This window comes from Elgaria multicarinata, chromosome 9, assembly GCF_023053635.1.
Source record: "Elgaria multicarinata webbii isolate HBS135686 ecotype San Diego chromosome 9, rElgMul1.1.pri, whole genome shotgun sequence".
NCBI classification, from domain to species: Eukaryota; Metazoa; Chordata; class Lepidosauria; order Squamata; family Anguidae; genus Elgaria; species Elgaria multicarinata.
Window position 1 is genome coordinate 20840580 of NC_086179.1, and position 12267 is coordinate 20852846.

The 12267-nt window shown below is 39.3% G+C and overlaps 1 protein-coding gene across 8 annotated transcripts in view; it reads right to left on the reverse strand.

Annotated features, from left to right (window-relative positions):
- The window catches only part of WNK1 (WNK lysine deficient protein kinase 1), a 131492-nt gene that overhangs the window by 12221 nt on the left and 107004 nt on the right, over positions 1-12267 (reverse strand). For all 8 annotated transcript variants that reach the window (XM_063134916.1, XM_063134915.1, XM_063134917.1 and 5 more), the window contains 5 exons: positions 10232-10315; positions 6044-6130; positions 4736-4805; positions 3925-3998; positions 947-1572 (listed from right to left, as the gene is read on the reverse strand). In XM_063134916.1, coding sequence (XP_062990986.1) covers positions 947-1572; positions 3925-3998; positions 4736-4805; positions 6044-6130; positions 10232-10315 — 941 coding nt within the window. The remainder of the gene's footprint in view (positions 1-946; positions 1573-3924; positions 3999-4735; positions 4806-6043; positions 6131-10231; positions 10316-12267) is intronic.

The window sequence follows — 12267 nt, forward strand, 5'->3', positions numbered from 1 at the left end:
TGGGGAGCTGCTGCCAAATAGGCAAGATCTACACCACTGCCTTAAAATGGTATATAACATTTTTTTAAAATGTTATATCCTGCCTAGTGTAGATCTGGCCTCAGTGTTGACAATGCTGGTCTAGCTGGTCTGAGACAGTATAAGGCAGTTTCCTATGTTCTAAACTAACAGGCACTAAACCACCTGAATTCGCTATTAGCGGAAATGTTATTTCGGCAGACTAACAGTTCCATATGTTTAGTCCAGAAAACACTGAAGTGCTAGAATGCCATTCGCCCTTTTATTTTAGTGTAGCAGTTAAGACTGAAGCGTGATGTAAATGTCCCTAGTTCAATCCTTGCCTCTGCCATGAACTAACTTAGACAAACTGTCTCAGCCTCAGCTTCCCATCTGTAAAAAAAGGAAGCTGAACAAGAACATGCATGGTTTCTCCTTATTGACTTCTTGGTGCCAGACCTTCCTTTTCTTTCAGTTTTTTTCTTTTAAACTTCTAACCTGTTATATGCTTTTGTCTGCCTGGTTGTTTTTAGAGTTGTTTCTATCTCTGTGGATGTTTTAGATAGTTTATTACTTGTCACCTTTGATATTTTAGTCTTTGCTATTGTAAGCTGTCTTTTTCCACTGTATTTAATTTTGTATTTTATTTGGGTTTTACTGATTTTAGTGTGTATACCTACATCCCCGCACCAATACACACTATAGATATTGTGTATGTCACTTTGGCTGTACGGCAATTAACTTAAACAAACAAAAAAAGCTGCAACTAGAAAACCAGGGACTGAATCTTGTAGATCTCACTACAAAATTCTGTAAAAGTGTTGAATGTACCCTATCAATGACTGCAGAGAATGATTTCTAATTACATTAAATGAATTAAAACTTTCAGGTAAGCCATGTTTTTTCTCATATATTCTCATGAACAAGTCTGAAAATAAATAAATCTTACTTCTCTCGCAATTGACGCAGCTCACACTTCAAGTCTTCATCTTCAATTTCTGACTCATTATCACTGCTCATGTAGGAAGAGTTGAACGAGTTGCTAAGGCTCTGGACTGGAAGACTGATCTTTGACCCAGGTGGATGGAGAGAGTCTGGACTCCTGGAGCCATCATTCATCTCCTTAGCTGCACCGCTCAGGAAGGCAGCTTCCAGCTCAGATGATGGCCCGTTCAGTTGCAGGGAGGACCTTCTCTCCGCAAAGTCTGATTTAGGTGTTTTGAGCGGAGAAGAGTCCACGGACAGAGGGACTATTGCAGGGACCTCTCTTTCCACACAGGTCATCTCATCTTGAGTTCTAGACACAGAAAAGCGACCCACTTGGTCTGTTGTTGTTGTCACCTGGAAACGCCCAACCTTGGTTGGTTGCAACTGCATGGTGGACGTGTGTGAGGAAACTCCATCCGTCACGTCCACTGAGGTAACAGCAATGGCTTCAGCTGTCCCACTGGAGGTTGGCTTCACTACAGTACTCTCTGGGCTGCTGCTAGACAAAGATGAGGACTCTGAGGTGGTTGTGTCAAAGTGCTTGGGCTTACTTCCACTCTCTTTCTGATCATCCACTGCCACTGACACCTAAATACAATGGAAACATTATTATTAGTTTATGTACATAAAAATTTATACACATACTTATTCTCCCTCACGTATTCCATCAGTGTGCATGGCATTTTATAGAATACAAGAGGACAGATATCTGTTCTAAGGAGCAAAGTACCTAGAACGTAACAGAGGAAGAGAAAGGAAGTGGAAGCAGGGGTAAAACAGGGAAACATTATGTGGTTGCTTCAACTTGCACATGCTTAGGATTTGGTACAGGCTGAGTTACAGTATAGGCTGGGATCACAGTGGTTGTGCCAAAGACTTCACTGAAAGGCCTGGAGCAATGTTTAATCAGTGTTCTCACCCCAGTCAAATACATACTTAGAGACGAAGCCAAGGATTACATTGGACCATCCTTCGCTACTAAATACCCCCCCCCCAAAAAAAAAGAAAAGAAAAAAGAAAACAGCAAGTAGCTGATTGGACCATTGGTTTTGATTTCTCCTGTTTTATAAAACGAGATGGACACCTTTTAAGCATGTCAGCAATGTTTAGACAGTGGAGAGCTGAGATTCTGATGTCCCAGTTCAGCCACAATAACTTGATAGAGTTATTTAGTCTACCATTCTTCCCTCCCTACTCCACATTATTAACACTTCTTTGTATTCTGGCACATGTCCTTCTGCCTTTAAGCATGCTTCAGTCTCCCCCATTCTAAAAAAATCCTCTCTCTTGCCAATTATCACCCTATTTCTCTGCTGCCATTCGTGTCAAAAGTCTTGGAACAAGTGGTTTATTCCCGGTGTCTTCATTTTCTTTCTAGTTCCTCGGCTTTGGATCCTTTTCAGTCTGGCTTCCGCCCTCTGCATTCTACTGAGACAGCTCTTACCAAGATTACCAATGATCTTCTTATCGCCAAATTTAAAGGCCTGTTTTCAGTTCTTATTCTTTTTGATCTTATACGCCTTTGATACGGTTGATCATGACCTCCTATTGGGTACCCTACGTGACCTTGGATTCCACGAATCTGTCTATGACTGGTTTGCCTCCTATCTCGCAGGTCGCTCATTTAGCGTATGTGCTAATGGCCGCTCGTCTTCTTCTTTTCCCCTTCAAGTTGGGGTGCCACAGGGCTCAGTACTTGGCCCTTTGTTGTTCTCTTTATACAGGTTATCGTTAGGTAATCTTATTCATTCTCATGGCCTCCAATATCACCTGTATGCTGACCATACACAATTGTATCTCTCTTCTCCCAAACTTTCTTCTGACGTTCAGGCTAGGATCTCAGCCTGTTTGTCTGATATCTCAGCCTGGATGCTTCAGCGTCGCTTAAAACTAAACATGGCGAAAACAGTTTTGCTTGTCTTCCCTCCCAAACTGTCCCCTCGCTCTTCATTCTTTGTTACTGTTAATAATGTCACACTTTATCCGGTGGAAGAAGCTCGTAGTCTTGGCTTCATTTTTGATTCTTCATTTTTTTTCTCCTCACATATCGAGGCTGTAGCCAAGTCCTGCCGTTTTTTCCTATATAACATTGCTAGGATCCGTCCGTTCTTATCTGAATCTTCTGCTAAGACCCTTGTCCATGCTTTGGTTCTCTCCCGTTTGGACTTTTGTAATCTTCTTTTGACTGGTCTTCCTTATGCTCATCTCTCCTCTTTGGTCGCTCTTCACCATTCTGCAGCCAAGATTATTTTCTTGGCTCGTCGTTTTGACCATGTTTCTCCTTTGATGAAATCTCTTCATTGGCTTCCGATCCCATATAGAATTCAGTATAAGCTTCTTTTGCTGCCATTCAAAGCATGTCATGGTCTTGCACCTTCTTATCTTTCTTCTCTCATTTCACTCTACCATCCCCCTCGTACCCGACGTTCTTCAAATGTTATGTTGCTCTCCCTTATGTTGCTCTCCCGCCCAAGAGTTTCTATCTCTCTTGCCCGGCTTCGCCCATTCTCTCTGGCTGCCCCGTTTGCTTGGAATGCTCTTCTAGAGCAACTACGTACCACGAGTTCCATTATAGATTTTAAAACACATTTGAAAACTGATTTGTTTTCAATAGCTTTTGGTATTTTAGCTTGATTTACTGTTCTTATTACTATGATTTTTCTCTTATTTCTACTTTATGAACCCCTTTCCCCCCCTTCATATGTTTTAATGTGATTTTAGATTGTAAGCCTCTAGGCAGGGTATCGCTGTTTTATTTGTATATTTTGTACAGCACAAAGTACACCGTTGGTGCTAAATAAATAAATAAATAATATAGTATTTGCACAACCTCAGTTCTCCCATCCCCGAATCCCAGCTATGAAATAGAAGCAATCAAGACCACGGGGTGGCTATAAAGATCAGTATGACAAACCATATAAAAGAATTCTGCTAAAATACCTGGAAACGACCCATCTTAAGAACAGCAGCTCCTGAGGTGGTAGTTGTGGCACAATTTTCTGCATCCTGAGAATCTGAAATAGGAAGCGGAGGTGTCACGTGATGCATGTTCTTTGATCTGCTACGTTTGGGAAAAGAATTCTCTTGAGAAGAGCCATTTCAAACATCTGGGTTCCTAACATGCTCTACTAAAAGGCATGTAGTATTTAGTTCACTTATTCTAACAACTCCTTTATTATATCCAGTATGGACATAACAAAAGCATGACAGGATTCTGTTCTCATTGTTATGTGGGCCTTTAAAGCTTGTTACCATATTTCTTCGATTGTAAGACGCACACTAATTTCAGTACCACCAACAGGGGGGGGGGGGAACCTAAGACACACCCGCGATTCTAAGACACACCCCATTTTTAGAGATGTTTATATGGGGGGAAAAGTGCGTCTTAGAATTGAAGAAATACGGTATATCCAAGGGAAATCTGAAAACAACCCATTATAGAACTAATGGAATAGGAATGTAAGTTATTGTTACAAACTAAACTGCAATGGGAAAATGACATGTGCTATGCCTGTTTGAGCATAGCACTATCAAAACATAAAGAGCAATCGATCAATCTGATAGCCAAAAATGATACTGAACACAAACATATTATACTGAGGAAGGATGTATCGCTACAGGCCATTGCTGTTGGACATCATCTGCCCTTTAACTTCGGCATGAACAGGATGCATGAACATTACCTCCAGTTTTAGCACTAGAAGACAGCAAGTTTTCCTTTCAGCAATTGTTAACTTTAACAGATTCTTACCAGTATTTGTGGGCTGTTCTGATGCAGACACCATTCCAGTAACTGTTGTAGAAGTCACAGATGGCAGAGGCTATGAAAACAAAACAAAACAAATTAATTCATCAACATAGCCTATCCTTGCTTTCTTTTTTCTTTTGTTAGTTCAGAACAATATTTTGCCTGTGACTATTCACAGGATCTCAACAATTCTCTGGTCTCAGATACCAAAGCAAAGTACCGAACAGTATCCACTGGAGGAAGTCAAGTCCACTCATTAAGCAGCCTGCCTACTTCCAATACTGACATACATAAGAACATCCCATTCCAAATGACTCTGCCTCACAGCTATTTTTAAGGTTGTAAAAAATAAATTAAAAATTGGCTGACTGGGGTATGCTAGGAGTCATCAGATTTTTTCTGTCTAAACATGCATAAGATTGCATCCTAAATCTATTAAAAATTGAAGAGCTTTTTGCAAATACTGCATTTGATTTGTAGCAATAGATACTAAAAGAAAATCCACAAACAACCACCCACTTTCAACTTAGCAAGTTCATGCAATCTTTCTCACAAAACATACACTCTGCTTTTGAATCTCCAAAACAAAGGCTAGAGAATTTAGCACATGTGTTAGAAGGGCATGTTCCAAGCCTTAGGTCTACATGTACAAAAGCCCTTGTTTCTCTAAGCAGGGAATCCAGTGTCTCTGGTTTTCCCACAGACAAAGGTTACTTATGCTCCAAGAACTACCTTCTCCAACCTGGTGCCTTCCAGATATTTCAGTCTGCAACTTCCAGCATTCCTGACCATTAACCGTGCTGGATGGGGCTGATGTGAGTTGAAGTTCAAAAAATCTGGAGGGCACTAGGTTGGGGAAGACTGCTCCAAGAGTGTGAGGTGGGACAGCAGGAACCAACAAGGCTGACTGTTTCCTGCTCCCCAGGAAAGAAACATGCAAGTGCTAAACTCTTTGTGAAAGTCTTCCTTCGACTCTGGGTTGTTGTCATGCAGGGTAGACCTTTTTATTCTCTCAATATTTTAACACTTAATTTTAACTTAAATTTAAATCTTACTGTTTTAACTCTGTATTTTAATCTTATATCAATTTTGCTGTGTGGTTTTAACCTGGTTGTGCTTTTTATACTGTATTTTGTAATTGTGCTTTTAACCTGTTGGTTGTTTTATTGTGGTTTTAATTTTTGTGAACCGCCCAGAGAGCTTCGGCTATTGGGCGGTATAAAAATGTAATAAATAAATAAATAAATAAATAAATAAATAAAATAGGCAGTTTGAGCATTTTTTCAGTCTCTAGTACAAAAAAAAACTTACACAGGCAGGAGCTGATGTTGTTGGGACCGTCTCTGGACTCAGGGCTCTTCTCAACTGAGCATCCAGGTCCTCCAGAGGTTGCTGGGACTGCAACAAGGAAGAATTTAAGCTGTTGCCTCTTAAAACCTTCTGACACACTTGACAACTTTAAAATAGTAAGGCAACAGAGTTCTGAGGTGATACCAGAAATCCAATGACAAAGCAGGAGACTATAGGATCCTTTCCCTTTTAAATCCTAGGATCTTCATGTCAGTGACTTTACCAAAGGTTAATGTAATTTACAACGACATGTAATGCAGCAGTCAAGCTTTTCTAAAGCTGATCTACTTAATGTTTTGATTGTTTTTAAACTGCTAGAGGGGAATACAGAACTCTGCAGTCATACATTCTTAAGGCACAGCTGTTCACATCAACGTAAAGCACAAACACGCTGAACCTCCTTCAGAATAGTTTTGTATGCGGTACCTTACAGACTCTTTTATTGTGACATGTACTTTACCTTCAGGTATATAACATGAAGTGAGAAACTGGCTGATGTTTATGTGGTATATTCCAAGGTTGAGCATACCAAAGTTTTGGAGAAAAGTTACCAGTTTCAACAGCTCAATGATGAGAAATGTGTAGGTGGAGGAGCAAAATATTCAAACTTTATATTCTGAAGATTACTAGCAATTCAAAATGGGAACCTGAAGTCTGTAATTCAGTCTATATTAATCAATATTAGTAGGCCACCAAAAGCAGATACCCTTGAAACAGAAATCTCTGAAATTTCACTGCTGTACTAGTAAAACTAGTACATTCCTATCCAACGTTGCATGTGCTAGTAGTTAATAAAACTACTATTAGTAAAACTACCAACATCAAACCATAGAATCATAGAATAGTAGAGCTGGAAGGGGCCTACAAGGCCATCAAGTCCAACCCCCCGCTCAATGCAGGAATCCACCCTAAAGCATCCCTGACAGATAGTTGTCCAGCCCTTGAACTATTCAGAGGGCTGTTAAGGTGCCAGATATTCTGAATCTACTTTGTACTGAGATAGCATATATTTGCCAACCTACCCTATATTTTCCACACCACAATTTACAAAACCTTCAAATGCATAGTTCACTTCTGTGCAGTAGGTGCAGGCTGAATCCCATTTAGCCATACAATGACCGGGTTCATTCATCATGACCAACAATGGGTTAAACAACCCATAGTTAGACAGGGTGGCACAGGAGCTAGTGACTGTGCTGCCTCCCACCCACTTGCCACTTCCACTTCATTTTCACTTTTGTAAACAACCCAAGAATTGGATTGTTCAGCATGACGTGCAAAATGGAACTCTAGGTTCTTGAGGAAAACAACCCAGAGTTTTAACCCAACAAACAAATCATGGGTTAAACTCTGGTTTGTTTCCCCCTCAGCAACCCAGAGTTCCCACTTTGTGAACCACCCAGAGAGCTTCAGCTATTGGGCAGTATAAAAATGTAATAAATAAATAAATAAATAAATAAATAAATAAATAAATAAATGTCATGACAAACAACCAAGGAATAAAGCATTCCTGGATATTTTACAAAAGTACAAATGAAATGGAAGTAGCGAGCAGGTAGGAGATAGCACACTTGCTAGTGACAACACAGGGGTTATCATTACGTGTGAACCAGGTCAGTGAATCATGTGGCCAACATACAAACCAATCACAACCAGACCCGCTCAGCCCATGACTTGGTGCATCAAATTGTCAATGTAAATTGGCCCTTATTCTCTATTGGCAAAGGCAGGGGTTACATCAACTCTTGCTACATAGCACTCAATCTAGAAAGAAAAGGAGCCAGATCATGTGCATTAATTCAGTGCCATCCATCTGCTTCGGACACTAGGAAACACCTCCATAGATGTTTCATTCCCAGAGAGCAATTCTAAAAGATAAGAACATAATAATGCACAATCCTATCTTAACTGCGCACAGTGTGAATTCTGCATACTCACTGAATTGCAATGGAAGCAGGGAATGTGCTATCTTGCATGGAATGCCACATACTAAGAATATCAGACTAATATTTTTGAGAAGTTACTTTCCATTATGTTTGTAGGATAAAGCCTGGAAATAGTTTTCCTAATCACTAGGGAGCACTGAAAACCATTAGCTGTCATTATCTTTACCCTAACTGTGTCTCATCTTATGTTCTATACAGCATCTGAAGCACTGTTAGCATTGTGTTATAAAGGAGTAGAATTGAAATCAGAAAAAAGATAGGCGTAAGTAAAAGTATACAAATATACCCTCAAATTTGTAAAATTTATTTAGTATCGCAATAGTTTTAGATATACCTAATCATGACTATAGCGTGGTGATATTGATACTCAATGTTTCTCAATGAGCCAGCATGGATGGTATTGAAGCTTTGCCTTAACCATAATCAAAATCAATATATATCTTTGACATAACATTAAGCAATTGATGAAGCAAACAGAATTAATTTAAAATATGTGATGCTAACAAAAACAACATCATACATTTTAGCTCTTATTGCACTGCATGTTTAATGCACATTTTATGTATCTGGCAGAAGCTTACACCACAAAAATAGCTGTGATTATTTCCAACTCAAAGAACAGAATCATAGAATAGTAGAGTTGGAAGGGGCCTATAAGGCCATCGAGTCCAACCCCCTGCTCAATGCAGGAATCCACCCTAAAGCATCCCTGCCTCTTGAATACATACCCTGATCTAAAATATTTGTTTTCGAAATTAAATTTAGATACCACTCAATTCATAAGAAATACCTGAGTGGTGAACCAAATAAATCCAATACAGTACAGTACGTGTAAGGAAAGACTAGAACCAGCATTGGGACATTATATCTATTTACAACATCAGTGTAACAATGTATGACAATGCTTTGAAACACTGGTAGGTACACCACATGTTAACTATTTAGTCATTTTTCAGAGAGTTTTGGGATCCCTTGAAAGTAATTGTGCTTGTTTAAAGACTCATGAGCTTGCATCTTGATCTACAGTATTAAGGGTGCAACATGCAGGTAAAATGGAGAGAGATAATATGCAATTGTCATACAGTAATTCTTGCAATCAGCAGTCACAGAACCCACCAAGCCCTGCTCACTATATACTGAGATCAGTAGGTTTTGAAGATTTGTTACATATAAAGTACTGGATCCACAGATGGTCCCAACAACCCGTGATGCTTAGAGTAAATGATCTTGGTAAAGACTAACTTGTCCTAGTGATTTTAATCAGTTTACTCTAAGCATAACTAAGTCTAGATTCAACCCATTGTCCCTGCTTATGAGTGTTTTACAGGCATCTAGCTGACAGCTATTGGAAATAGAATGTTTACAGGACCTTAGTATAATCCAGCAATTATTACAGATATGCATTCTGGCTTTACTTCAGAAGTTTGCATGTTGACTTTATTTTACTTGCATACGTTTGATACTTCATGAATTTATCCTTGTACAAGACTAAGTGGGATGTTCTAATAGGTTCCGCCAGTGCTCTTCCTCAAAGCCCTCTAAGTTACAGTTACCTTTGGCACATCTTAGCCCCGTGGTCTTCAACGGGTGGGTCATGACCCAAAAGTGGGTCGCGAGATCAGTCCAGATGGGTTGTGGCAAAGCTGTTGCCACCATTTTGGGCATGGAGAAAATTGTGAAAGTATTGTAGGGTGGGAGTCCAAGGTGGGTCTCAGGTCTGGACAAGTTGAAGACTACTCCCTTAGCCTATACAGGTAAGGCTTTCCATTCATTCCCTCAAGTTGGGAGTCACAAATTCATCTCAACGGCTTGAGCTGGTTTTTATGACCATTAATGGCTTCTCAAGCTGCTGGCAATTCCTTTAGTCTAAGGACCCCAAGCACTGCACACACAGTGCTGTGAAGAGAGAGGCGTGCCAAACATCTCAAAAAATTTAAGAGGGACTAAGTGCTGACCCCAAAGAAGTACAACAGCTTTAAACCAGTGCACAAAAAAGTTGAGCAGTTACTCTTTATCTCTTTGGAGATTTGCACATTAAGGTTAGCAATCCCAAAAGATAAAAGCAACATCTAAATTTATTGAAATTATATAAGAAAAGGTTACTCAGTAAAAAAGTGTAGGAAGTAATATCATGCAATAGAGTTTAATTTGAACATGCTGTTTGAGAAGGGGAAAAAGGGAGAAGCAGATAGCCATGTAGCACCTGAGTTAGTGAAGGTCCCGGAAAAGGTGGCAGCTGCTCACTGGATGGAGTGCCAGCTGGAAGTTCAGAACCTACTGGGAGCGCCTATGAATAGATATGAAATTCAAGTTCAGTCAAAGAGAAAGATGATACATCATACAGAATAAAAGTATTTCCCTATGGAGGCTTCTACACTCAAGGAGCATCATTAACGTGGCTAATGTTTTAAGTGTTAAAAAAGGTGATTGTCTAGCAGCCAAACAAAGAAAGCAAAACCTCAAAATGACGCTCAAAATGGAAAGAATTTTGTGAAAACCTCTATAATAAGTTCCTCACTGCTTGAGAAAGAGATATGCTGAAACATGCAAGGCATCTTGTATTCTCCAATAAAAATGTTTCTATCTTCACCATAATTTTGAATTTTTACCTCTCTTTTGCTTCCAGTTTCTTTGCTGCCGTCTCTCTGCTTATTTTCTGGCAACCATTTATCTCTTGCTAAGATACTTGCATAGTTCCCCCACCCCCCAACAATGTATTGATTCTGGTAATTCTATTGCTAACTCACAGTGCAACTATAGTTAGAGAAAGGAGACCAGCCCACATCTAAGGGTAATTTAAATAAGGCAACACAGACCAGACAAGGGCTAAGTCAATAAAACATCTGGTCTGACATGTCTCTGCTGCTAAGAACCACTTCATACATGGTTACATGATCATTTTCCTACTCAGATAATCCTCATGTAAGAAAAGTATGCTGTTGCCCTGTACAACAGCTTCCAACTCATATAGCTGGAGGGCGGGGGAGGCAGAGATGAGACATTTGCATGCTTTTACACAACAGGGCACTCATTTTACCTGCAGAGGTAACTAGTAGGTCCTGTGAATAAGAGTGCCACATGAGATTCAGCCCCAAGTGTGACAAACTTTAAGTAGTGTTTCTCCAGACAATTCTTAAGTATCTTGAGAATACTAGTACATAGTATTAAGTTAGACTTTTCAAATCATGTTTGTGACAGAGAATGTATTACAGAAATCTTTAGTGTCCAATTCTTTTAAAACCATATTTGTATGGTATTCATGTTTAAAAACCCATCACCATTCCACAATGAAGCATTTGTTGCAACCATTTTCACACAAACTACTAAATGACTATTGTTTAAGCATCATGCTTTTTACACAGTGCTGAAGCTATGCATCGTCTGGAAAACATAACCTATTTTTCTATACAGATAGTTTGTCAAAGTATTGGCAGGCTACTGTTCTTGTAATTATTGGTAAGGCTGATCTAAGTACCAAAAGTACAAAAAAAATCTAACAAATTATGAATTTATTGTGCATATGCCTGTGTGTAACCCGATTTAACTGAATTCATACAAACTAGCAGCTTACTGGCTGTTCTATTAAAAGGGGTTGAAACATGCAAACACAAAGGGAAAACTTTGCATAATGAGGCACATCAGCCTGACAAGCAAAGCTAGAGAGCACATTCCAGCTAATTCCAATGTAGTAGAAGTGAAAGTGTCTACAAAATAAAGTGTAGGATCCCTGAACACTTACATCCCATCTCAAAAACATGTAGTTGTTCAAAATTCAGTTGGAAATGATGTCCTTTTTTGCTGAACATGAAGAACAGATTGCTAAATATTTTCCATATTTGACAGTTCTGAGAAACACGTAAAACCTGTCTCATATAAAACAATGCCTAGACAGCAAATACTTTAGCCATTTCTTTTCCCATTATAATTAATTTTCTAGAATCCATTTTAGTGGAATGGACCATGCTTATTATGTGACTACAATAAACACAGCAAAATTGTGCCTTTATACTACAATATTCAGTGTATATTTAGCCACTTACAACCAATTTCATCCCTAACTATTGAACTCAAAGGCCCTATAAGCCCATGAGGAGACAATTTCATTCTTCCTCATGTTATTTCTACATAGAAAACATGTTACAGATAAGCTCAGTACTTTTATTAGAGCTCTGCCACCTCCATGCAGAATATTATGACAAGAATGCCCCACTCTTTCAACTGCTCTGATAGCAGGATCAC